This window comes from Arvicanthis niloticus, chromosome 4 (genome assembly GCF_011762505.2).
Source record: "Arvicanthis niloticus isolate mArvNil1 chromosome 4, mArvNil1.pat.X, whole genome shotgun sequence".
NCBI lineage: Eukaryota > Metazoa > Chordata > Mammalia > Rodentia > Muridae > Arvicanthis > Arvicanthis niloticus.
Window position 1 is genome coordinate 108,383,450 of NC_047661.1, and position 27,215 is coordinate 108,410,664.

The following is a 27,215-nucleotide window of genomic DNA, read 5'->3' on the forward strand; positions in this document are numbered from 1 at the left end:
ATTGCTGATTGGAGATATTCTGATGACAAGGATTCAACTTGCCAGAAGAATCTTAACCATCTCCAATCAGCAGGAAGTAGTCTAAAGAGGTCTACACCTCTTTTCCTGTTTAACCTCTATCTCCTACCTGGTGTTGGGGGGTTGGAAGGGGTTGGGGTGAAGAAGAGTAAGTAGGTGAAAGTACCCAATCAAGTAGCCCCAAAATGTACAAGATTCCTACATCCCTCCTAGAATGTTTTTACAAGCATGGAAAATTTCTCTTAAACCAACAATGAAAACAAGACTTCAACTTAAATCCCATGTGACAGATAAGTGATTAAGATACTATGGGATACCCAATGGGTAAAGGAGCCTCCTGTGCAAGCTTGGGGACCTGAGATTGGTCCTAAGAGTCCATGTAGAGGTGGGAGGCCAGAAGTGACTCCACATAGTTGTCCTCTGATTTCTACACACCTACACACACACACACACACACACACCTACACACACACACACACACACACACACACAGAGGCTAGTAATTTTAAAAATGTAAAAGATATTAGTGGATAGAAGGAGAGACTGAGACTCATATATTTGATTAAAATGTAAGCATTTAATAAAATGATTCCAACAGCACACAGTAGATAATCATAATGAAAAATATAGGTCAGGAAAATAATGAATTCTAGACTTAAAATTTTACTTTACAACAAGGCACTTAACACATTGAAACAGTATAGTAAATTTCCAAAAGAATGCAACTAGCTGCTTCTCACTCCTTGGAAAGATATTTCCTTTGTGAATACACTGTAACTTATTTTAACCATACACTTCGCAGCATTAATCATTGCATAGGAGGTAAATCAAATAAGGAATTCCCACTTGGCAACTAGATCAGCTTATAGTTTCTTCTCCTTTAAAGGACAGTTTAAAATAATTCTACAGTGACCCACTCTTGTCGTTCATGATCCATTGAGAACATAGTACAGTAAGTTAGTGGGTAATAAACCAGCGCTTACGAAGCGTCTATCTGTATAAAAACTATCTTTGGGTACCTCTGACGTGATTTTCAGTATACAGATATTGAAGTCAAGAGTACTTCTTCATAAAAGATGTATTTTGTCAGTCAAAGGAGCTAAATTATTGCAACGCAATGGCATTAAAAACAATAACATCAGAAATCTTTATACATAAACATAGAAAAGGTTCCAACACAATGCATATAACTTACACTTGATTTAGACATGTAAACTCATTTATTAAGGAGTTCCTTCTCGCCAGGCGGTGGTGGTATGTGACTTTAATCCTAGCAATCAGGAGGCAGAGGCAGAGGCAGAGGCAGAGGCCAGAGGCCAGAGGCCAGGGGCCAGAGGCCAGAGGCCAGAGGGCAGGGGCAGGGGCAGAGGCAAGAGGCAGAGGCAAGAGGCAAGAGGCAAGAGGCAAGAGGCAAGAGGCAGAGGCAAGAGGCAGAGGCAAGAGGCAGTGGATTCTCTGAGTTCAAGGCCAGCCTGGTCTACAGAGTGAGTTCCAGGACAGCCAGCGCTACACAAAGAAACCCTGTCTCAAACAAACAAACAAAAAAGAAATTCCTTCTCACACTTCCTTACACTACAGACAGGGATGAGTGTGTTAAGACCGGCTTAATTTTTAAATCGGTTTTATAGTATAAAACCAAAACATTAACAAAAAGTTTAAAATATTTATGGAACAAGACAAGACCTTTGAATTACAAGTGAAGTGATGAGTTCTAGCACATAAATAAAAATGAGACAGTTGACTTTGGATTTGGAAGTAAACAAAGTCTGTAGTTATGAACTTGACATGAATGATTGTGAAGGGGTAAACATGACCTTCAAACTTTCTTTAATCCAAATTCTGAGAACTTTCCCCTTGGGAAGGATGAGAATGTCTTTAAAATATCTCATTTCTCACGAGAATTTCAACTTTTGGCAAAAAACTGAACAACAGCAACAACAAAAAGCCCAACAAATAAAACTTTTGAGAAACCTTGAAAATGTATTTTTAAAGTGGCATTTGCACTTCAGACGTGGCATATTGCCACAAGGAGGCGCTGTCAATACAGCCACAAACCTGCCTGCCCAGAGACTTCAAGAGCTGTGATTCTCAGCCAACCTTCTGCCCCCAGCAAAACACTGCTTCCTGTAATGCCAGTGACCCAAAAGATAGTCACAATTAGCTCAGGAGGAACTGGAGGAGGGATACTTCCCTTTTCAGATCTAGTGCAGGAGCTCAAATCTGAAGTCTCAGAGAACTCCATTCCCACTGGGAAGGTTCAAAAAAAACATGTGGCATATTTCATAAGTGTTCTGCATTTGTAGACATTTTCCAGAAGCACTATGTTACAGAAAAGCCTTCCAACAGGAGCACAGGCTCACACAAAAAACACAGATAATGAGGTATGAGCTGCATCGTAATGGGCAAAGAAAGGGTACCGTTATCATGTCCTGCTCTGGCTGGGTAGGCATGGAAACACACCTGGAATCCCAGCACTCGGGGGTTTAAATGCAGGATTGAAAGTTGGAGGTCAATCTGGGCCACACAGTGAAATGCGACCATCTTCAAAGATGAGTCTCAGAGGCAGCATCACAACGGTCTATTCTGTGAATGGCATGCTGAGGGACGTCTCAAACTTACTTTCCTACACTGCAAGAAACTTTTGTCATCTTTTGAATCATGAAACTTTGACATTTTCCTCTGTTATTCTGAAACCGCGTGCGTCCTCATCAGCATCCACTAGAGTGTGTCACAGCAAATACAAGAGAGGAGAACAGTAGGGTCCACACAAGGCTCATGGGTATTTTCAAACCTTTGGAAAGCGATGGTATTGTTTCTGATAGCCTGGTTTACTTGACTAAATGCAAGGTTTACCGTTTGAAGGGTTCCCAACAATCAACATGAAATGTAATAACGTCTAAGCATTTTCCTTGGTTGAAGAAACATGGAGACTCCTAGCCACCGCTGGATAAGGCTCTCGGGGTGTTTTGTTTCAATGAGAGACTCACAGAGCAAAGGCCAGGCTTCAGTCAGTGCCAAATGATTCTCTCATAATCAGACCCAGAAGTTAAACTAGTGTTCGGAGCAAAACACTGTCCTAACACAAAGTTGGGGAAATGACCACGTGAGAAGTTGTGCAGAATTGTCTAGTACAAGGTAAACCGCGTATGTATGGTTATTGGCTTACTCAATAAAAATACTTGAAAAAAAATCCCTGCATTTCAAAGTCTGCCAAAGATGTTTAGGGTCTCTATTCTCTCAAGGATAGCCAGATTTAAATCTTACTCTTGTGGTTTTGAATTTAGCACTGTATCCTTTATCTACCCAGTGACACAGAAAAAGAGACACTCTGAACACATACACAGAATTATAGCACCAGAAGACAATGGCCCTTCTGAACAGATCTGTATTGTGCTTTTTCCCCCCTCAAGTAACTTAAAGTTTAATTTTGAATAATCAAGGCTGACTAGCTTACAGGAATGAACCCAGGGATGGTCTCTCTCCCATATCCATGGGAAGGCAATTGTCTCTTTCACTAGGTCTCTCCTCCCTCTGCTTCCATGCTGTGAAACCCTAGAACTTTCTCTAGAAGTTCCACAAACTAATCTTCCAGTAGTTAAGCAATCAAGGACTATGATGTCCCAGCACCGAGAGTAACCTTCTAACTGCATCAGATGTTCTTAAATCCACCAGATCTTAGAGCTCCATCTTTTTACATAAGATACAGCTGTCCCCGTTGCTATGTGGCTGTAGTTGAGAGCTGACACCAGGAACATGTTCAAGTGCAGCACCATGAGTTATGTATGTGCACAGGGTGAGGTGAAATCGCTCAGTGGTGGTGTGTGCCCTGCGTGCCTTAAGGAGCACTTTGGGAGTGTCTTGCTAAAAGGCAGGGAAACAGTAAACTTTCGGGATCCATCTTTCACTTGCTGCGCGATGCAGGATATTAACTAAAAAGAAACTGTTTTCATGGAATGTGCCCAAATGTTTCTCTAGGTTTTAACAGGAAACACAGCGAGGCAGGGCCCAAGCTAGAAGGAGAGCATAAGCTTGTTCTCCGTGAGTGTGAGCATCCGTTCACGTGTGTGTTTTCAGCCTGTGCTCGGGCGGTTAACAAGCCCCGGGCTCTGGGTAGGCATCATCTAAAGTGTATAGCAGGAAAAGCCCTGTGCTTCCTGTGTATCTGCCACAGACACTTGAAAGTGGAAAAATCTCTACACAGGAGGAAAAAATAAATCCATGGGTGTGTCACTTTCATACATCCTTACAACATTCCTTCTTTAAAAAATAAAATTACCAGGTTACAAAAAAAAAAAAAAAAAAAAAAGAATAAAAGTCACTCATGGTGCTCGGGGTCGGGGGTTGGGGGAGGGAAGGGAATACCAGACATCACCCTAATGACCTTGACCCACCTGTGGGTCGCCTTCACTAAACTCCATGGTAAAACCCCCTCCCATCATCAACTGACTGTATTTACACAGTGGCTGTATATATCCAGACATTTTATTCAAAACATTAGCAAACTCTTCTGACCTTGAAGGGAGGGAAAAAAGCAATCTGGAAAGAACGCGGAAGTGAAGGAAGGCGAGGAGAGGCTTAGAGTGTTCTCTGCCGCCTCTTCAGAGTTCCAGCTTGGGGGCTTTGTCATTAACGAATGAAGAGCCGCAGGGAAATATATGTTTCTTGGGATGAATAAAAAAAAAAGCCAAAAGGTAATACTTCATCGCTCCAATCTTTTGCATAAAATTTGGTCCACTTCATTTTACCAGTCAGTTCTCTGAAAATAAATACAAAGCTACGCCTTTGGTTACAGCACGGACTCTTTTGGTGTCAAAGCCGCTGCCGGATTGGCAGCTCAGGTAGACTTCTCATTATCCTCCCCGATCTTCTGGACCCGTGAATACTTTTTGCACGATGACTTGAAGCAGCCAGGGGGCCAGGACAGCGGCCAGGAAAAGCAGCAAGGAATTGAGCCTTGCACATTCTTCTCAAAAAAATAAAAGATGGGGAACCACCAAGCCCGAGACAAGAAATTCGTCTGGGAAGAGACCTTCAAGTTCTGTAAAGGGTGGAAAAATGAGATAAGGCGTTGTTTATGAATGCAGTTTAAAGTTCTCAGTTAAATGGGCCTTTTAATTTTTTTTAGTGGTCACTTAGCAGGTGAACAGAAACGAAATCCCTTGGCAGTAACTACTCTCCTGCTTTTTCCCCAGCTCTGCCTTGACCTTGGTCCCCAGGTCCTGCCCTCTGTGACTCATGAGACCTCTACCGGCAGTTCCCTAGGGACTCAGGAATAGATGCGGCATTCAACATGAGTGTTTTCAGGATGGGCTGTGGTCAGATATAAGGGCCAAGGCAGAGTGAAAGGCCTGACCTCAGAAAGCTGGGCATGTTCAAGGAGGAAGATGGAGATACTGATCTAGATGTCAGGAAGCTTCTAGATTGATGTGTAAGAAGGCAAATGAAAGCAGAGTACCACAGAGCGAGCCACAGAGTGAGCCACAGAGAGAGCCACAGAGAGAGCCACAGAGCGAGCCACAGAGTGAGCCACTGAGCAACGGAGTGAAATAAAGGGATCAATAGAATGAAATAAAGGGATCAATAGAAAGGGCAATTGTCAGTGGACACCCAGGGTTCTGTGTAGATCTCTCAGCAATGACAGATCTACTGCTTACAGATTTTACACACACACACACACACACACACACACACACACACACACACCCCACATCACCACCAACACAGGGAAATCTATTCTGAGAAAAATCAATCATGGTACAAAGACCAACTGTATTACAGCAAGAACACTGCCAAGGTTAGAAAAGCCTTTGGTGGGGGGAGGACTGGGGGTGGTAGTGGAGTATGATGAGGCAACCTTGGGCTCAAAGAGAGAGAACAAAAAAATGAGAAGCTTCCCAGGATGGAAGTAAAGGGGGGCAGGTGACACTTGTAAGAATTAATGGGTGAATAATGGGGGTCATCCTGGAACAGGAAAGAGAAGGGACGATAGGCACTGATGATAACCCCCCAAAACAAGCAGTGAGCCAACGGGCATTTATTACCAAGCTGCACCCTAACGCTTCTACAGAGATGGTTCCTAAGTTTTCAGTTAGTGTGTATAGCCCTTCAATTCTAGTTTAAACCAGCTAAACTGGCAAGGAAGGCATGGTGTGTGCAATTTTACAGCATTCACAATCCTCACATAGCATGCATGTATGCTTGTGAAGTTCTTTGTTGTTTGCTGCTGCTTTTAAAACAAGTTTAAGTTTAACTGAACTGACCAAAACCATACAGCTGGGTGGCAACAGCAGTCCTCCCATGAGTCGATCTACACACACACACACACACACACACACACACACACACACACCACAGTGGGTCCCGGCACACAAAGAACAATCCTCCCAAGATCTTCGCTGCTCTCACCTTTTCGTTGGCCATGGAATGGTACCACCAAAACAGCCGTGTGGTGATGTAATAAGCAATGATGACATCGACGGTATAGTGTTCGTGCGCTACGAGAATGCAGATGATCCCAGCAGCGCTCAGCAGCCAGCAGACCAGGTGATACCACCAGAAGTGACGGGGTGAGTCTGCACAGTGAGAGAGCAGAGTCAGCAAGATCCCAGCGATGAATGGATGGATGGACTGACTGACTCACTGACTGACTGAGGGGGCTGGGGATGGAGCCCAGGGTCTTATGCAGGCTAAGAAAATGTTTTCCCACTGAGATACATCTTACAATTGCCCCAATAACCCCAAGCAGACCAGTTAAGACTACTCCAGCACGAACTGCCTCAGGTTTCCCAGCTAGAGAGAGAGCGGAGGGGATCACGTTAGCAGGTACGACAGTCACTCTCAGGGGTTGATGGGCAATGAGCTATTGTAGAAGCTTGCCCACCTTCAACAATCTATTTAATAAGGAAGAGAATAGAATTATTATTAGGTTGGTTAGAATTGCCTCTTACAAACATGACTTGGAAGGAGAAATAGTAAGGGCCAAAAGAAAAGGTCTATGAAAATCAGGGGGGCAAAATTAGAAAGCAGGGATAGTTTGATATCTTGAGTTTGCTTTTATTTCCTTCATGTGTGTATCTGTGGTGGGGAATGTCACTGTGGCAAGGAAGATTTGATTCTGGGCAATTTTACACTACCATTGCTGATAGCATGATGAGCTCCCCAGTGGGAAGCTCTGGCTTCTTGACCGTCCATGTACAGAAGTTTAGACTCTTGCTGAAGCTACTGAGCAATTCCTGCCACTGACCAACTGGCAGAGAACATGGTCACAACCCCCAACTCGTTCTCAAGTAAGCATTCGTGACAGACATGACAGACATGGACAGATAGCACCTTGTTATCTGGCCATCTGGCACTGTTCCCTTTCTTTCTGTTTTAAAGCTTTACTGGCTCCCAATAAAAGATTAATGATCTAATAAACTGAAACCAATTTCATATTAAACTTTGTTTACATTCATAGCGACATACATGCCCAACTGTAAAAGAACGGCGGCAGAGTGAAGGGAAAGAGGATGCCTCCCCAGAACGCAGACGACAGCCTGAACCGGTATTGTGTGTACACAACATGGTTCTTGGTAAAACAGTTCCAGTTCGGTGTAGTATGGCCAATTTAAGCTTATCTCCAACTAGTTTACAAATAAATGAGACTCAGACTTATGATTATTTTATTTGGCTTTGACAATTGCTGGTGGGTAACCCCTAATCTACTCTTCTAACTGCTGGCCTGGCTACCTCCTCAGCAGTGTGCCCCAGATACTTGCTGTTTCTCCTGGCCATGTGCTCATGGTCCATCTCCCCACAAGGCAGCTTCCTCTTCTCTCTCATCCATCCTTCCCTTCTTTCCTCTGTCTCTCTCTCTCCTCCAACCAGCTCACTCCAAACCCACCTACCTCTAATCCCTCCAGTAATTGACTGAGGCCAGTTTTATTTAACCAGTAGTTTTAAGTCAAGGAACAAGATTTGCACAACAAAGCTTGTGAACGTGAGAAGTCACTGGTAGGTCTAGACCTTCCCTATAGAATTTAGCATTACAATACATAACAACAAACCAAACCTCAACAGTTGTATGGGTCCCAAGTTGAGCCAGAACCCTATATTGTACTCTCTCACTTCGGGTTGTTTCCCATCAGTTAGTTATATCGCCCCGCTCCTACATTCTCCAAGATAACTCACAGAATCCTGGGATTTACAAGCCAGAAGAGGCCTCACGGGGCCCAGCAGCTCAGTGGCTATTGCATTACAACACTGAAAACGAGGGCAAACCTGACAAAGCTGGAGGTCTCGTTAAACACACTCACAGTCCCCCTGGCCCCAGCCCTCCTGAGGTTCCACATCTGACCTACTTTTCTACACATAGGCGTTGGGGACTCATTAACAGCCTAGGATGCTTGGGCACATAAGAACTATTCTGCATCATGAATCACCTCCCTGAAACAGGGAGGCAGTAGTGAAGTGGCCCAAATAGCTATTTTACTACTGGTGGCATTGAAAATATTTTTTCCTCAAGGAATTCTGGGAAATCCTCATGTGTTTCTATGAAAATGAATTTTATATGATGCTACATTGAGACCATGACCCATTGTCTTCTCTCTACCCACCAAGAATAAGATTCCTTTTCATTTGCTCCTAGTTATTGTTTTGAGAAAATGTCTCACTATGTAACCCAGGCTAGCCCTAAATTAACAATCCTCCTGCTTCAGAATCCTCAGAGCTAAGACCACCCACATCCAGCCAGGAGACGCTATTTTGAAATCAAAATGGCCAGTGGGAATCTTGTTTGCTTGCTCATTCTAGCTAGAGGGATAACATCAAATAAAGAAATGTCAACAAAGGGACCTCTTTGGCTGTGCGAGATCTCCAGCAGACTTGGCATGAAATGGACTCAGGTCAGTGGCAAGCACTAAACAATCCACTGATAATAAGGCCAGACATATAATATTCACAGCCACGGCTAACGTCTGCAGGCACAATTTTTAAAGAATCCAGGCTCCAGCGAGTATGTTGGTGTAATTCAACCTTTCATGTTAACTCATGACATGGTCCTGCTCCAGTATGCTCTCCCAACTGAATTTAAATGCACTTTCAACAGGAGCATTAGCAAGGAAAGTGCTTGGAATCATCGAAAGGCAGGAGAGTGATCGAATATTGACAGTGTATCTTCTAGAAGCAGACTTTCCAGAGGGACCACTGGAGTCATGGCTTACTCAGGGAAACAAGCCAAGCACAGCTCAGATGGCGGCTACAGGGCAGGCGCAAACACAGAGCGCCCCGTTTCCAACGAGGGCCAGGGATATGGCTGAACTTAACGTTAGTTAGGACAGCTCTGGTATTTTATTTGGTATCAAAAGTTGTTGGAAAAAAAATATAATTCTTCCTGTGCCAAATGTAAACTTATAAAACTTGGAAAAAAAATCATGCCATGGGGGAAAAGTCTCTCCTTATTATATACACACTCAATCGCAACTTGCTTCTCTACTTCTCTGAAGGGAAAGAATGATGAGGAAAAAGCCCTGTTTATCAATAAGTTGACTACTATAAGACAATCCTGTGAGACTAGACAACTTGAATTGACTTCTCATGCCTTTTTGCTTCCTTCTGTGTGTGTGTGTGTGTGTGTGTGTGTATTGCATGTGTGTACATGGCTATGTGTGTATATGCATAGGCTGGAGAGGCTAAGTGTTCTTCTGTTGTTCTTCACCTTGCTGTTTGAATTTGAGACAGGGTCTCTCTTCACATTTGAAGTTCACTGTGGGGGTTTGAATAGGCATGGCCTCCATAGACTCATGCGTTTGAACACTTGGCTCATAGGGAGTGGCGCTATTAGGTGATGTGGCCTTGTTGGAGGAGGTGTGGCCTTGTTGGAGGAGGTGTGGCCTTGTTGGAGGAGGTGTGGCCTTGTTGGAGGTGGGCTTTGAGGTCACAGATGCTCACGCTACACCTAGTGTGGCACACAGTCTCCTTCTATTGCCTTTGGATCAAGATGGAGAACTCTTGGCTCTTCCAGTGCCATTTTCCCACCTTGATGATAAAACCTCTGAAACTGTAAGCCAGCCCCAATTAAATGTCATTTCACTCGCTCTTTGGATATTGACTAAACTGACTATGTCCCTGGGGACAGTTTCTCTTCACTACTTCATGGTTTTCAACACACTTTACTGTGGCATGCAATATCATGTTCTGTAAGCTTCCTATGATCTACAGATTGAAGAGTGTACCACTGGCCTAGACAAAGATGGCCCTTCTATGGACAGAACTTCCTTGGGCTTTAATTAAAATTAAAACCAGAGACATAAAGAACATGCTGCCATAATTGATCGTTATATATCAGAACTATGGCATCCCATTTAGTGAGGAGTCCCTGGGGTTTGTGAAGAGATGAAGTAGCCCATCCCACAACAGACTATAGTATGCATGGACAAAAGGGATAGGTGCAGAAGCCCCCTGGGCTTTTAATGCAAAGGTGATAAGAACCCCATATACAGCTCAATCTGTCTGGATTAACAAAAAGCAGAAGAGGAGGGGAGAGTAAAAGATGGGGAGCCCCTCAGAAGCAGATCCATGCCTGTGATAGTCTACATGAAAACAGCCCTTATAGGCTCATCTGTTTGAATGCTTGATGATATTTAGGAAGGACTACGGGGTGGGGCCTTGTTGGAGGAGGTGTGGCATCGGGGATGGGCTTTGAGGTTTCAAGGCCCATGTCCTTCCTTGTTAGCTTTCTCTGTGCTTTGTGGTTGTTGTCTCAACATGTGTGCTCCCAGTTGCCATGCTCCCAACCATGGTGGTCATGGATTCTCTCTGAAACTGTACAGCCCCAATTAAACTCTTTTTTTTTTCATGAATTGCTTTGGCCATGGGGTCTCTTCACAATGACAGAAAAGTAAATAAGACAATGCCCAAAGCTTTTTTGTCCATGCCAAGTAAAGATAATAGAGAAACTTCTGGAAACACAGAGAACAGGGCATTTTGGAACAGGAAACAGTGATGCAAACATGGAAGAAGCAGCATTGGCATCCACAAGGATGGAGGGGATGGGCTTGGGAAGCAACACAAAGAGACCTGCTAGGCAGCTAGAGCCATTATAGCCCTTTAGTCAAGAAGACACTGTTTCATCAATAAAAACCACTGGAAAGTACTCAGGACTCAGGAGGGCTGTGAGTTCCAGGCCAGCCTGTACTGTACGATAAAACCTCATTTCAAGAAAGCAAACACCAACCAGTCAATCTGGAAAAGTTAACTATTAGAAACATTAAAACAACAAACTACTACAAAATCTAAGGGCTTTACATAATGGGAATTCCAGTGTATCCATATGGAAAGAGATTTCAATTTCTTGCCTGCCTGTTTCGTAAGGAGGAGATGTTCCACAGACTTCCCTAATGCTGCAGAGGAGGCAGGGAAGTGAACACGTTGGAATTAAATAGGACCAGGGATGTGGACAAAGTTGAGGAGATACACATGAACTATTGGGAATCGTAGAACACAAGTGAGTCAAGGTCCCTTGTCCTTGTTATCCTTTCAATTTTTTTCCTACTTCATCCAAAAATTTTGAGACAGAGTCTCATTTTATAACTCTGGCTAGCCTAGAATTACTCACCATGTAGACCAGGCTGGCCGTGAACTCCTTTAAGGTCTCCCTGCCTCTCCCTCCCAAGTTCTGGAATAAAAGGCGTGCATACCATGCTTGATCTGTTCTTAGTCCCAATATTAAGAACTCCGTACCTTGAGAAGTACTAAGGAAGAAGGGAGATGTTTGGGGCATGCTAAATGCTAGGAAGGAAAAAAAAACCGCAACAAGACTTTACCCTTTAGGCTTCAGGCCACAAATGACTAGGTGGAACGATCAAATACACACATACACAGAGTGTTTACATCCTTTTCTCTCCTAACTGTCAATCCCGGCATAGGGATCGCATCTGTGTCAAGAACCAGGGACCCCATGCACCACAGCAGTCAGTTCAGGGAGGAATGAACGGTTACTTACATTCTTTGATGAACAAGTAAGTAAGTGTCAGCACAACAGTATGACCGCTGAAGAGGAAGTCTCCACACAGGATGTGTGATCCCGTGATAGACAATCCACCGCCAGAAATCAGCCGGAGAATCCGTTGTATTTTTGCCTGAGAGTCTCCATTGAGCTGAGTGACAGAAGACACAGAGGAAAGTTGACAAGATGCTCAAAACCATGTTTCAGTTAGGAACGTCATCAGGCTCTGATGCTTATCTCCTTTTTAAAAAATTTTCCTTGTAGCATAGAAAGTCAAAAAAATACTCATTCCAAGAGGAAACTCTTCAACCTAGGTTCTCCTCATTATGTTGGTCGGGGTTTATTGACATGCTTTAAATTATTCATTGTGTTACTAATAATATGTTTTAGTGGTGTTGTGTCCTTGGGCAAAGCTTTTAAAAATATTAATAACCAATGACTTCACCACTATGTGCTAAAGAGCAGAGCAGAGCTACTTTGTTTCCTTTTGGCAGAAGGACGTGGGGATTTGGGGCCATTACCATCTGACTAACTGTACACTGCAGCTATTAGTACCTTGTAGTAAGTGGGTAGCATCAGGTGAGCATACAACCCCATTAGCATCTGCTGGTAACACCATTACAAGAAACTCACCTCATAATTAAAATAGGGTTAGAAGTGACAGACTAGGGATTCAAAGCTTTCAAAGGGCTTTCAAAACTTCGACTGGGAAAGCATATCACGAGGAATCTTAGTTCTACACAGGAGTCAAGGGTACAGAAGCCTCTACACCACAATGTTGTCATAAGAAACAATGACAGGCTAGGGCAAGAGTGTCAGGCAATAGTTTAAAAAATGTGTCTCCTATGAAAATTGAAGCATACAAGCAAGAGTAAGTTAGAATATGAGGCGTGAAAACTTAGGAGAGAAATGGAGGGTTGGATGGACAGTGGCAGGACTCCTAATACAGAAAAGTCAATGTAGGTTGTCTGAGAATAGTACTCGGGAAGACATCACGTGGTAGTCTACCCGAAAGAGACACACAGAAGGATTGGTACTGAGTAGTCATTTGTGACCGTGGGTACAGGTTTGTGACATGTCTTCAATGGACTCAGCTCTGCTACTGCTGAGCTCTGGTCCCTGAAGTGTGGCAGTTCCACCATACCAGTGGTTAGGGAGGCAGGTGGGGCAAACACAGTTATGTCTGGACACACGATTATAACAGAGAGTGTACTCGGATGGGGAGAGCCTGAAGCAGATACAATACCATCCCACCCAGTACATTAAGGGACCACATCCATCCAGAAACTTTGCCTAAAATATCTCCTTTGTGGGGACCAGAAAAATGCTGATTTAAAACATACGACTGACCTATCACAGAAAACTATCTGGTTACTAAAAGACCTGTGTGAAAAGGAGGCACATCACGAAAAGTGTTACATAGAAATGACTCAAAACCAGAATTAGTTAGAGAGGGACTGAAGGCTTCTAAGACAATTCGCTTTAATGTTTGCTTCAAGCATGCCTAGGTGGCAAAATAAAAATGAGTCCCCAGGAGCGGACAGTCCTACTATGATCCAGGTAAGCTCTCTCTCCTGCTTAAGGATTACTTGTAGGATAGCAGGGTGGTGCTATTAGGAGACAGCTGTTAAGTGCCAGACAGGGTGGCATAGCCTTTGATCCCAGAACTCATAACATGGAGGCAGAGGCAAGGCAGATCTCTATGAGTTCGAGGCCATCCTGTGGTGGGGGAGACAGAGATGGAGGGAGGGATCAAGGGCAGGTTAAGCTATGGAACTTTATGGGATGTGTTAGGCTACCTTTGGTGAACCCCAAAGGTCTGGGGGACCCTTTTCTTCTCATCTTTCTCTCTTCTTCCTGGCTCCCAACGAGAACATTTGCTTTGGCACTCATTCATATGTTGCCTTCTCACGGGCCCGAAGGGTTGTGAAGCAGCCCCTCCCAAAGTGTGAGTTAGTTATCATAGACATTACGTTAAAGTGGAAAAAAAAATGAACAATCCAGTCTGCAAGACTGCCAAGTAACAGGAGACCGATCCCACTTAGCAAGGAACACTGGAGTCAGGAGGGCGTGTACTTGAGGACGCCAACAAGTCACACGACTGACTTCAGGCCTCCTCAAAAAGGCATTCAGTCAACTATGTTGTATAAAGCACCATGCCCTTGATATCAAAGATACAAGTAGTCGCTCTATCAGCAGCCATCATCCTTTTCCTGTCATGAGACTGGTACCAAAACCACCCACAATGAGAAGAAATAAAAAAATGCCGCGCACGATGCACAAGCACTACATCCTGAAAGGGTGTATTCTTCATTTCACCTCCACCCACCTGTTGTAGCTCCACGTCTCTGAAGGCCGGGACACTCAAAGTCATTAGTCTCTCTCTACTTGGGGCCAGATACCCTGAGGTCTAAATAAAGTAGGTTCCTAGGTCACACGTCATGTTCCCTCTTCTGGTCAGCAGTGTTAGTGTATGACAGTCCCTACCCTCTCCCCAAATACAGTTTGCTCTCAGAGGTCTCAGTTACTCACAGTCAACTACAGCCTGAAAATATCAAGTGGAAAGCTCCCCCCAAGAAATAGTTTAATGTTTTCTTTCTGTTTTTAAGTTTCAACTAACTTGTATTATAATACATTAGTATTTCTCTCTCTTTGTTTTACTGTACCTAGTTTATAAATTTAATCAGACATACATATTTGTTTACATATAATATGTACATACATATGTACACACAGATATATAGGGAAACTGTATACATAGTGTTAGTATACATAGCAGTGCTGTCTGCAGGTTCAGACATCCACTGGGCATCTTGGGAATGTGTCTCCTGTGGAAACAGGAGACGCTGCAAGTGGATTTATGGTGGCCTTTGATTGAATACAGTTATTGAATAAACAACTTTTTTCCTTTCCTTTTTCCTTTTTCTTACCTTTTTCCTTTTCTTTTTCCTTTTTCCCTTTCTCCTTTCCTTTCTTCTTTCTTTTTTCTCCTTTTTCTCCTTTCTCCTTTCCTTTCCTTTTTCCTTTCCCTTTCCTGTTAGTTACATTTATTTGATTGTGTGTGTGTGTGTGTGTGTGTGTGTGTGTGTGTGTGTGAGAGAGAGAGAGAGAGAGAGAGAGAGAGAGAGAGAGAGAATATGCACATGTAGACATGGGGAGCTGGGAAGATAACCTATGGGTGTTGGTTCTCTCTTTCTACCATTTGGGTCCTGTGGGTCCTGGGGATCGAACTCAGTTCACTGGTCTTGACAGCAAATGCCTTTACGTGTGCTAAGCTATCCAGCTGGCCCACTCTGTTAACTTCTTATCCCTTAAACCCTACCACTGGTAATCCTGAGATATGGGAATACACTTTGAAAATACTAAACAGAACTTCAGGAGAAGAAAGAATGGAAAAGGAGGGAAATCGCAGGGCACACCTGGGCAGGGAGTGAGGATAGTGAGTGCTGGGACTGGAGGATGATCCTGATGATCTTCCCTAGGCCTACTGCAGTCACCACACATCACACAACACTACTTCTCTTCACTTCCAGATGTCAGTCTATGCAGCTGGCTGTCGGGTATAAAATCGAAGCTGCAGAAACCTAAGAATGCAGCATCAATCAAAACACTGAAATTCACAGTGCGCCCTGCTCCATTCTTGAGGATTCCTCCAACTGTGACTCCCACATGCTGCTTCCCACAGAAATAAGTAGGTACAGAGCAGTCTGAGGCGGCTGCAGAAGCCTGACCCTCACCACTGCCGTCAGCATTTGCAGAGAGTGAGGAGACCTTAGAATGCCCTAAATGGGATGTCTCCACCAAATCCTCCCCCTCAGGGCTCAGGGAACCATTCAGAAGAGGAGGCAGAAAGAGTGTAAGAGCCAGAGAGATGGAGGACCCCAGGGAAACGAGGTCTCTGAACACAGCAGGACTGATGCACATACAAACTCACAGAGACTGTGGCTGCACGCATGGGACCTGCACCAGTCAGTGCCAGATTAGAGCTGAAAGGAGAAATGGACACAAGCCCCTACCCTAACCTAGAAGCCATCGCCAACTGATAACCACTTGCAAATGAAGATTTAGTCTCCTCCAGGAACAAACTACTCTTAAGGGTAGGCTGCACACCCTGCAGTAGATGCCAGCAGAAAAGGAACCAAATGGCATCTTTGGAAGTTTCATATCTGATAGTGTCCTGTTCAGGGTTAAATTCAGTCATTCATTCTCTCTCTCTCTCCCTCTCTCCCGCCCTCACTCTCCGTCTCTCCCCCCCCCCCCAATCTCTCTCCCCCTGCATTCTCTTTGTGTGGTTTCCTGTTTTGAGTGTTTACAGGATTCCTGAATGCTCAAGCAAGTGGTTCTTGGTGTCTATCTCTGTTTCTTGGGCCTTTTCTTGGGTTCTTTTCTTTTGTTTGTTTGTTTTGTCCTATTCTGATATGTCTGCTTTTGTCTTATCATATTATATTATATTTTATTCCTTAGAAGCATGTTTGTTTTCTACTGAGACACAGAAAGGGGGTGGATATAAATGGGAGGGGAAGGGGAGAAATGGAAAGGGCTGAGAGAGGGGTTATATAAAAAGAAAACCTACTACCCTTATGGATGGTTATGAGCTACCATCTATAATGTGTGGCTGGGAATTGAACTTAGGACCCCTGGAAGAGCAGTCAGTGCTCCTAACCACTGAGCCATCTCTCCAGCCTGAAAACCTATTATCAATAAAAGATAAAAACCACACAATACACATATATAAAATAAACATTCTAGCTGTAAATCAAAGCATGCACGCGCCCGTGTGTGTGTGTGTCTTTGTGTCTGTGTTTGTAGCAAATCATAAGCAAGGGACTTAAGGAAATCATGGGCTAGATAAGGCAGAGCCTTGATAGCCAAACTGCAAGAGCCCTGGAGGCCACTGTGATAACTCTGTGAGCGATAATAAGCTGTGGGAGTCGCTGGTTCCCAGCCAGGGACATCCTTTCCCAGCGTCCTTTCACTTCGGCATGCAAAGATCTGTCATTGCTCACTCTGAAGGATATTCAACAGCCTTGCCAGCGCAGGAAACAGGTAGCTCTCAGAGAGCCCTGTGGCCACAGGCATGGAAGCAGCACTTTGACTTAGCAGCTGGGCCAAATTTAGAATGCAGTTTGGACTCCTGCTTTCTATCAGCACGGCTTCTTCAGCCAGACAGGGAGATGCATGTGTCTGTTTTACAGAACCAAGTCGCAGGCAACTGCAGCCTGCTTCTCCAGGGAGGGCCTGATCACTGAATGAGGTGGGTGATGAGTCAGGGAACCTCCGACAGGAGTGTCTGCCGCATGGTTATCCCACAGAATGTTTACTGACACGGCTGTGGGAAACTGCAGCTCTTCCGTGAAGGGTAACCTTTAATCTGTGTTTCTATAATCAGTCACCCTTCCCTGTAACCTCATTCATTCCTAGGAAGGGTTTGCCCTCCTCTCTGCCGTGGCCACCTCACCACTGAACACATGGTAATAGTGTTTGGGAGTGAAGACTCAGACACGCTCACTAAGCTTCTGAACTTTCATGTCTTAAATTAGTTTCAGTCCAAACCAGCCAGTGTTTAAATTCAGTATGTATACCGTTTTAATTACAGACACGTACTGCTTTGATGGCTTTAGGAAATGACTGCCTTCCCAAACCACACCTATGTTTGGTAAGGGAGAAGGCTGGCTGGCTGGCTGGCTTCTCCAGAACCACTCTGCCTTCCTTCCCCCGACATCTGCTCAGTGTTCAGTGAAGTCTGATGTTAGCCCGCCTTCCCTGGTCCAGAAAGCACATGATCTGTAAGTTTCCGTTTCATAAAGCAGAGTGCACGGGGGAGGGGGGAGGGAGAGTCTGAGGTGAAGAATGGCCCTCCTGTGACTGGATGCTATGTGAGGAAACCATCATTTCATTGCAGACAGCTTTAACAGCAGCCAAAGGCTACTCTATCTTTCCAGTGGGTGATTGTCTTGAGTTGTCCTTGACTTTTGTCTTTCAAGCCCTATGTATGTCCTGTCAATCTAACCAGCAACATGTGTCCTGAATTCAAAAGTATCAAGTCCACAATCATGACCATCAAGGCTCATGCTCTTCAATGGCAGTGAGGACCTTTGCAGCCTGTGGCCGGCCCTGCTGACCCGCCCACTCCCTGCTGCTGCCTGACCCCAGGCAGATAAGTTGTTCTCCTGGCCTGCAGTTCTCACCCCTTCCATGGGGCTGACTCTCTCTTGCCCAAGCATTTTTTTTTTTTTTAAAAAACATCTTTCCCTGACCTTTCTATAGAAAGGTTCCTATTGTTTTCCTCTGAGAACCACCTGAATTACCATCATGTGACAACATTATGAATTTATTTATTTATTATTTGTTGTTGAGAAGCTCAGGGGAGGGCCTGTGCATTGTTCACTAGGGTGGCCAGGACATAGGTACAATCCTTACAGAATGAATGATGGTATGTGCCTACGCATCTGTGTGTATATCTCTGTACATCTATAGCAACTTGGAGAATACACTAGGTTGAAGCTAATACCCATGACAGCGTATGGAAGACTGTGTGATGAGTTGGGTGCTTGGAATTGCTTTCTTGATTGCTCTCTGAGAGACCCAGAGACTTACCTTCGGTGCACACTGGAAGTGCATTCCGGGCACAGGTAATGTAGTGACATACATAGTTATACAGCGATACAGGTATAAAGTTCCCATGATGAAGAAGAATCTTCGCCCCACTATTGACCTAAAGAAAACACAGGGATGGGGAGAAACAAGTTTACCAGTTGTCTATCTTGTTATTATTATTTATTTGGGGTGGGGGGAGAAGGGAGTGGGGTCTCTCTAGTCCAGGCTAGCCTGGATTACACTATGTACTCAAACTCATGCTCTTCTGGTCTCAGCTTCCTAAGTGGTGGGATTACAGGTGTAAGCTATCACCCCTGGATCTCATGTATTCATAATATAATATAAGTCAATATTTAATGAAAATAGTGTATGCAGTGGAATTAACAAATACACCTCAGTTTACATATATTAAGGCCCGTGAATTACCTATCCCATAGTTCCATAGTAAGACTGGAATCCCATCTCAAAAAAAAAAAAAAAAAAAAAAAAAAAAAAAAGATTTACAAGCTGAAGTACATCTAAGTGGGGCTGAAAAGGACGAAGGATTCGAGGACAGAGTAAACTTAAGAAGATGAAGAGCCTGGATACTCTCCTCTCCTAATCAAGCATCTCTCTTTGCCAGAGAATTCAATGAGCTGTTCCCTGTTTTCAGTCAACTTGTCGATTAGCAAAGCCCTCTAGAGAACGCATCAGAGATGTAAGTGAGCGGTGGCCATGGAGGAATAGTGTAATGAATCAGGTGACATTACATAATTGGATACATGGGGAGATGTGACACCTCATTAAAGCCTTGTTATGTAAGCAAGATTTTAATTGGGACATGCAGAGGTAGTCTGAGAACTCAGGCACGAACTGTTTCCTCCGGCTGCATAGGCTTCCGGAGAACTGTATTTTGAACATGTCCAAAGTAACTATGGGATTGATCGGCTATTATCTTATTCACTATTGATTTTTAAATGGCAAAGGAAAAGAAAGTGGGGGGAGCATGGGTTAGTGCTGTCTGCCTTCCTCTGAACAAGATGGCACTATTATTTATTGAAGCATTATTAAAGGGTTGTTTATAATAACCAAGAAATGGAAACAGCGTAAGTGCCCACAAGTGGATGAGTAATGAAGATGTCATGAGTCTGTATGATATAATATGATCCAGACATGGAAAAGAGTTCAATCTTGTCACGGGTGGCACATTGGATGGAGCCAGAGATTACCATAGTAACTAAGGAAGGCAGTCACAGAGAAACAAGCACAGAGTGATCCCAGCCCTAAGCCAAAATGATAAAGGTTGGTCTCGAAGAAGATGAACACAGACTAGATAGAGTTTGCCAGGGACTGGGGTGACCCTGTGTGTTAGAGAGGGGAGGGTGTGAGGAAAGGTTGACCAACGTGTGCCAAGTTACAGTTAGGAACAAGACATGGTGCTGAGATGATCCAGGTACCTAGATGGTTACTGTTAACAATGTACTGCATATCTCAAAATAACATTAGAAGGACCGTAGGTACTTCACCCACCATAAGGAAAGTGGTGAGTAGGCTGGAGAGATTGCTTAGTGGTTAAGGTCACTGGGTGCTCTTCCAAGGACCACAGGTTTGATTCCCAGTACCCACACGGCAGCTCACACACAACTAGCTATACCTGATGTTCCAGGGTATCCCATGGACTTTGAGGGCATCGGGCCTGTGTAGATATATAGGCAGGCAAAATACCCATATATAAAAAGTAACACATAAAATTTCAATTATTTTTTAAAAAGAAATGTGTATAAAGAGAGGCATGTTTAACTTGATTTGAACATCACACAATAAACATTTATATGACTATACATACATAATACCTCATTAAGGAATCCATTTTTGTATGTTTTATGTACCAGCTAAAAATTAAAAGGCCTGGGTATGTGGCATAGGTGCTGGAATATTTGCCTTAGACACAAAGTCCTTGATTCAATTTCTTATATTACATAAACCAACACCTAGCATTTGGGATGCAGAAGCAGGAGGATCGATAGTTTAAGGTCAACACTAGCTACATAATAAATTTAAGGCCAGTCTCTATTTCAAAATTAAAATAAAATTTAATAAAATTAAAATGGAAAACAGATGAGTCAAGAAATAAAGGCAAAAAATCCTTTCCCTGTACAGTTTTTATGAAGACAGCGAGTTGACCATGAGGCTTGGAGCTCTTCTGAATCTTCCTTCAGCCTAGGCCTGTTGTTCTCAGAAGCTGACTGAGCCCACTGACCTCCAAACCCAAGGGCCTTGCCCATGGCATGACTACCTTGTGGGTACATTCGCGGGTAGAAAGGGTCTGTGGGCTCTCAGTTTCAGCTCTCGGTGACAGCCCTCTTTCTGTGGTTATGTCTCTAAGTGCTGGCTCTGAAAGTGGGGTTTAGTGGGGATGCATTACCTATCCCCCCAGTTGCTCGTTTTAACTTCTCTAGAACATAAAGTGTATTCATTCTGTGGGCTTCTCCCCCTCACAGTTCTCAAAGTTTCCAAGCCACCACTGACCAGAAGACTCTTGAGTAACAGGGAGTCTCAGAGATGAGGAGATATTTTAAGTTTTCTCCAAGAGACTGGTTCTCACACAGACCAAGGTCAAATTCAAGCAACTCTTGGGACTTCTAATTAAAATATGTACAATTATCTATTTTAGTTCGCTGCCATGAATAGCTATTTCAAAAACATTCTAGGGTTCCAGGTGAGGAAGGAAAGAGACGAGGGACAGAGAGAGTTAGACAGAAGTGCTTGTTTACTGCATCCGTGGTCACCTAGCCTTGTTCTTTAGTACAGAAGGGACAGGCAGTCGACAGTGCTGGCTGCTCTTCCTTGGCTAAGTGAAAGCAATTCGCTCTGAGATTCAACCCCAGGCACCACAGGAGTACTGCTCTGAAGTGTGCCCCATGATATCAGACGACAAGAAGGAAGGAGATATCGTTATGTCAAATATATTCATTCCAGTGTCCTGTGCCCAGAGCAGAAAATTAACTTAGGTGAAACATTCACTCTACAGTCTTACTTAGAAAAAGAACTGCTCAGGGTCTGTTTTCCCTCATAGCTTTTGAAAGAGAGAGACTGGAGAGTTGCTGCCACGATAGAGGGCTTGCCTGGCATGCCATGAGGTCCTGGGTACCAGCACCAAGAAGGAAAGGATGGACAGATTGAGAGAGGCTGGGAGGGGCTAGGAGTTCTTACTTGGATAGGATATTAAAGCAAGGTCACGAGAATTATCCCTCCAATTACCAAAATACAAGGTCCAAATCAACTTCCAAAATGAAATGGCAAATCAGTGCTGTTCATGATCTTAGGGTTGGCAAAGTACACGGCCTGCATATGTGACCCTCGAGTGCTTTTTTTAAATAGATATTTTGTTTTTTAAATTGGCATGCAATAATCGCACATATGTATAGTGTGAAATTTCAGCAGCAGTGTATAATGATCAGAGCAGGGTAGGGCATAGCTTTTCCGTTGTTCCTTTCTTTAATTTTATTTTTTCCTTGTGTGCTGGGGACTGAACCCAGGGTTTCATACATGAGAATCAAGCACTGTTCCTCCTGAACTACATCCATCCCCAGCCCATGACCATGAGTCTTTGTTGCGGGAATTATTAAAAAATGGACCGACAGGCTCCTGCCACAAGTTTTGACATGAGATGGCAACAGAAAGTCAGTTATAACAGCGAGATCTCACATAAACCAAGATGAAGAAGACTCTGCTGCAGAATGGAATCCAGTTGTGCACTAGACTAAATATCCATCCCTTCACGTGAATGTGACTATGAGGTCTCTACACACAAATTTAAGGAGAAAGTAATCGTGCACAGCCCACGCAAGCCCTGCCACGTTTATGGTCAACAAATACATTCCTGCTTGTAGCATAAAGAAAGTTATAACTGGTATGTGCAGAAGCAATTCATCTCTACTAAGTAAAAGGCAATTGGTAGCTCTGCCCTTTACTCAAATGTACTGAAGAAACATTGCGAGAGTCGCTATAAGAAAGTTGCCTATGGATGGCTTCAGTTTGCCATGCAAGTTTAGAAAACCCGCTTTGGGAAAAGCAGGCTGAATTCTAATTCCAGAGCAACAGCCATCTTGACTCTCTTCTAAAAGTGATCTTGTGGCAGTAACTCTGAACTCTACTTGACTTTGAATTTCAAAGCTGTATTGAGGGAGCTTACACACTTCACATATTTCTTTAAAGCCCCAGACTGTGGGTATTTTTGCTCAGTCTTGTATTTAGGGATTTAATCCGTGGGATCCAGTAGAAAGCATACACCCAAATGACAAATGAGAGGGGAATTGAGTGGCCTCCAATTTTGTGGACCAGAAGTCAGAATTCACACCGAGAAGCAGAAATTACCAAGCCATAGCTACCTTTGGCTTATCTTTAAGGTGCGAAGCCTGGCTTGCTGCTTCTCGTTGGTACTATTCTTAAAACAGGATGCAAAACGCAGAGGCAGGACTACTGAGCCATGTCCGCCTCCTTTGTAGTGCCAGAAGAAAGCAGGGAGGTCAAGATTACTTTAGAAATTGAAAACCCAAAACCACCGAAACCCAGCTCCAAATTCAGCTTCTTAAACGAACACTTGTTACTTTGTGCCTGGCAGGAAAAGGATGAGAAAGGAAAGAAAACTTAAGAACTTTTGAACAGATATAAACTCAAAGCAGGCTGTTGACAGCAGATCAGTCATTCCATAATAAATTATAACTGTCCTGGCCTACTCTCTACTGCACTTGCCAACACACTGGCCCTCTCCTTCCTTCCTTCTTTCTTTCTTTCTTACTTACTTACTTACTTTCTTTCTTTCTAGACATTATGTAGCCATGGCTGTCTTGATTGAACTCTCTATGTAGACCAGGCTCGCCTCAAACTCACAGAGACCCTTCTCCCTTTGCCTCCCAAGTGCTGGGATTAAAGGCATTTCCAAGCATCATGATTTAGGCTATGGCACCACACCACTGGAAGCCAGGCACTGTATTTTAAATTGATAAACTGAGTCACCCTCCAGGGGACTGCTGCAACCCTCTGCTGTCACACACACCCACTCAATGCAATGCTTATGGAACAGTGGCTGCATTTATTCAACTCTGCTGGTCTACGCTTCCTTTCCTCAAATGCCTAGGTATAACTAAATGCATGAGAAAAACGGAGAAAGCTGATTTTAAAGACATGCCATCTCTTTTCAAAACAAACCCCAACCCAAATACTTTATCAGTCAATACTCACTTGTATCTCAGAAAGAGCCACTGGGTGATCCATAACCCAACTAGTACCATCCCGTTTATTTCTGATACAGAAAATGCCCATTTGACCCGGTTGACGTAATCAAAAAACTTGTCTGGGAGTGGAGGGCTGAGCTCCTTGGGAGGGACCCTCTCATGCACAACGGTGATCATGACTGTGGTCAGGATAAGGTTGAAGAGGGCATACACAAAGGCAATGCCTGTTTTCCACCACTCCAGGGGAAATTTGTTCCGGGAGTCATTGGGCATGGAGATCTGAATGTACTCTGGGTATTTTTTGGCACCCTTTCGTAACCCGTTGGATAAGGTCTTGGGTTTACCCTTGCCATTTTTGCCCTCTTCCTCTACAGCTTCAGTGGGGCTTGTGTAAGTGGTGGTAGACTCGTTGGCTTGACTTTCCAAATGACCTTCAAGTTTTGCTGTCTCTATGATATCCATTGTCTGTAGGCCTTCGGAGCTAAAGGAGATGGTACGGTTCTTGGTTTCTGTGGGGACTTCTCTCTCTTAAATCCTTCTACTTGCAAGATCAACATGGACTCTTAGGATTGTTTATGTGTGCTGATATGAATCGTAGATGGTGGCCTTCTGGTTCGTAGTCCTTCCATACAAGAATCTGCTGCGTAGTCACCACCAGGAAGCTGGTTCTCTTTCCCACTGAAGATGTTATTGTTCCTTCTATGAACAAGATAAAAGGAGGTCAGAAATGGCTTGTCTAATTACCAACCATGAACTATAAACATACTCAAGGAAAGGAAACATATCAAAGGTGCCTGCCTTACAAAGGTATCCCCAGAACACAGTCAAGGTTGCTGAGATTGAATTTATTTATAAGGTACTAGATTGTTTAATCTTGCAATGTTTGTCTCTCTTTGAGCTGATGTCAGCATGGATAAGAACATCTTAACAATCGACTCCCAGTTAATTCCTTCCAATAAAGCCAGGACTTAACATTTCAGACACTTCACAAGTTGCTAACCATGAAGTCATAGTACAGCAGAACTTGCCCGGAGACAGCACCTTCCTTCCTGACACTGGCTCTTTTCTAAAAAGGAACAAATAGCAGGGCATGGTGGCTCACACTTCTAATGACAGCATTCAAGAGACTGAGGCTGGAGGACTACTGTGACTTTAAGTCACAGACGATATAGTAAGTTCCAGGTTTAGCCCAAGCTAAAGTGTGTGAAACCATCTCGGGAATATACAATAAAAAGGTCAAAGAATTGAAAAGTGCTGAGTTGTGACTGTCCGAATTTTCAGGAACAGTCCGGTCTCTAACTTTCTACTTAAAAAACAGATGATCCCTTTAGCGACTACTTTTATGAATAGACTGCAAAGCCACACATTTATTCAACATATTAAAATTATTTAAAATAACACCACCTGAGTTTATCCTTTTATATCCAGAGACACACACTACATACAAAGTCACAGCCTTCAAACTACCCAGAGTCTGCTGTGTCTCATTTGGGAAAGGGTTAGAAGCAGCCTTAGGGTAACCTCCTAAAATTGCCACAGGAATCTTGATGCAATCATTGAAAATATCTACCAGACAGAAGTTTTCATGAAGTGGGTCCCACTTGGAGCGCTTACCTACCGTGGCTGAGGACAGGCTCCAAGGAGTAGACGCGAGTCCTACTGCACTGAGGAAAGCCAGCGACTCTTATACTTGCACTCACTATGGCCCAGCTGTTCCCAATTTAGGAAAGCGGCATTTAGTCAGGCCACCAGCCCAGCCACCTGAGGAGTTGTGAAACCTTGTAATTAGTCTCCGCCCTGAGCACACTGTACAACTTTAGCATACTTCTCTCAATTTTAAAAGGCATCCTTTTCGGGGTAAATATTCAATTTAGTGACAGCTAAGCCTTTACTTGGTGGGCAAAAAAAGAAAATGTTCATGGTATCGCTAATACACCCAGCTATTTCCTTGAAACAACTGGTAGTAAGCAGATCAACTACAACACTGTCTTATACATTTATTTCAACACTTAAAAATATAGGGGCAGATTAAAGTGGTTTTTTCTTTTTGTTTTTACAAACAACACAAGGACTAGGGAGATGGCTCAGTCAGTAAAATGCCTGCTGTCCAAGCATAGGGACCTGAGTTTGGATCCCAAGAACCCACTTTAAAATCCAGGCAAGGTGGAGCATGCCTTTAACTCCAGTGTGCGTGTGGGGGTGGGGTGGCGGCTGGAGAAAGGTGATTCCTCAGGCTCACTGGAAGCTAGCCTCGCTGAACTAGTGAGGTGCAGATGAATGGCCCTGTCTCAAAAAGTAAGGTGTACGGTGTCTAAGAAAGACATCTGATGTTGACCTCTGGCCTATACCAGCATGAGTATGTGTGAGAATGCAATCTCGTGTGTGTGTGTGTGTCTGTGTGTCTGTGTGTCTGTGTGTCTGTGTGTCTGTGTGTCTGTCATACACACACACATGCATCTAAAAGCACCTAAAAGCACCTAGTTTAGTTGAAGAGGCGGAGCCACAACAAAGCTGCAGGAGACAAAAAAAAAAATTCATATTGTGAAAGAAACGAGCTGAGATGACCTGGCCACTAGATAAAAGGTTAGGTTTGTTTGTTTCATATTCCTCTGGTCTGACAAGAAGCATCCACTTGCAGACATAGCCCACTCTTGAGAGGGAAATTGACTGGTTAAAATAAAGGATCCGCAGAGAATAAGTAGCCTTGAGGGAGTTCACCCACTTCCAACAGCTCACCTTCCTCTTGTCCCTGTGACAATCTCCCCGAGTACCAAGACACTAGAGGGAGTGAGGAAGCCAGCGCTCCTCCAGCCTGACCAATGTTCTCTTCGGTGCCTCAGAAAAGGCCATGGGAAGAATCAAAGTCCTGAGAGGGAGCCTCAGCAAGACGATTCCAACAGCAACCCCCTCCACCATGGACTCCTCCTTCCAAGGAAGATACCCAGGCCCTCAAGCAGCGATGGCTGGTTTCTACCCACCCCAACCTAGTTGGCTGAACATATCGAACACTCCACATGTGCTCCTAGCCTGGTGGTCGTGCATACAAGAGGTGTCATCCGTGGACAGACAGGCCGCCTTTGTAAGGTAGTCATCTAGTTCTAGAACATGGAACGTTGACAAGAAAATCCAAGCACTCTTTTCCCCCAAGAGGAAGTTCTTCAGCACCTCTACCTATCTCAGGGGACTACTAAGAACTTGACTGAAATAATGATCGTGCAGAGGGTGAACCCTTGGGAGCGAGAGGGGCCATTCTGTGAGCCTAGTACCCACGGATTGTCATTAGCAGTGAAATTGATATTTTCCTTGGGATTTCATTAAGGTTAAATACACACCGTACTCGTCTGTGTTAGCCAACCTCCAGACTCAGTGTTCATTGTGAAGACGATGGCTACGCCTCGTTC

At 44.0% G+C, this 27,215-nt stretch overlaps 1 protein-coding gene across 3 annotated transcripts; it reads right to left on the reverse strand.

Moving 5' to 3' along the window:
- Positions 1-575: 575 nt before the first annotated feature.
- Positions 576-26,869, reverse strand: Sgms2 (sphingomyelin synthase 2). Of its 3 annotated transcripts, none has more exons than XM_076933262.1 (6): positions 26,551-26,869; positions 23,822-24,513; positions 18,599-18,716; positions 11,999-12,152; positions 6,424-6,590; positions 576-5,056 (listed from the first exon to the last, which is right to left on the reverse strand). In XM_076933262.1, the coding sequence occupies exons 2-6, from the start codon at positions 24,274-24,276 to the stop codon at positions 4,853-4,855; spliced, it is 1,098 nt and encodes a 365-aa protein (XP_076789377.1). In that variant the 5' UTR covers positions 24,277-24,513; positions 26,551-26,869; the 3' UTR covers positions 576-4,852. The 3 variants fall into 3 exon arrangements, with proteins under 3 accessions (XP_076789377.1, XP_076789376.1, XP_034357181.1); XM_076933261.1 differs by lacking the exon at positions 26,551-26,869 and adding an exon at positions 25,433-25,575; XM_034501290.2 differs by lacking the exon at positions 26,551-26,869 and adding an exon at positions 25,429-25,575.
- Between the last annotated feature and the right edge of the window lie 346 nt (positions 26,870-27,215).

What these genes read in the sequence shown, in the direction of transcription:
- Sgms2 (XM_076933262.1), bottom strand. Translation starts at nt 24,276, where the DNA reads ATGGATATCATAGAGACAGCAAAACTTGAAGGTCATTTGGAAAGTCAA. An exon ending in TTACTTGTTCATCAAAGAAT is followed by an intron (nt 6,591 to 11,998) that starts GTAAGTAACCGT and finishes CTCACTGTGCAG; the next exon opens with ACTCACCCCGTCACTTCTGG. An exon ending in ATTCCATGGCCAACGAAAAG is followed by an intron (nt 5,057 to 6,423) that starts GTGAGAGCAGCG and finishes CACCCTTTACAG; the next exon opens with AACTTGAAGGTCTCTTCCCA.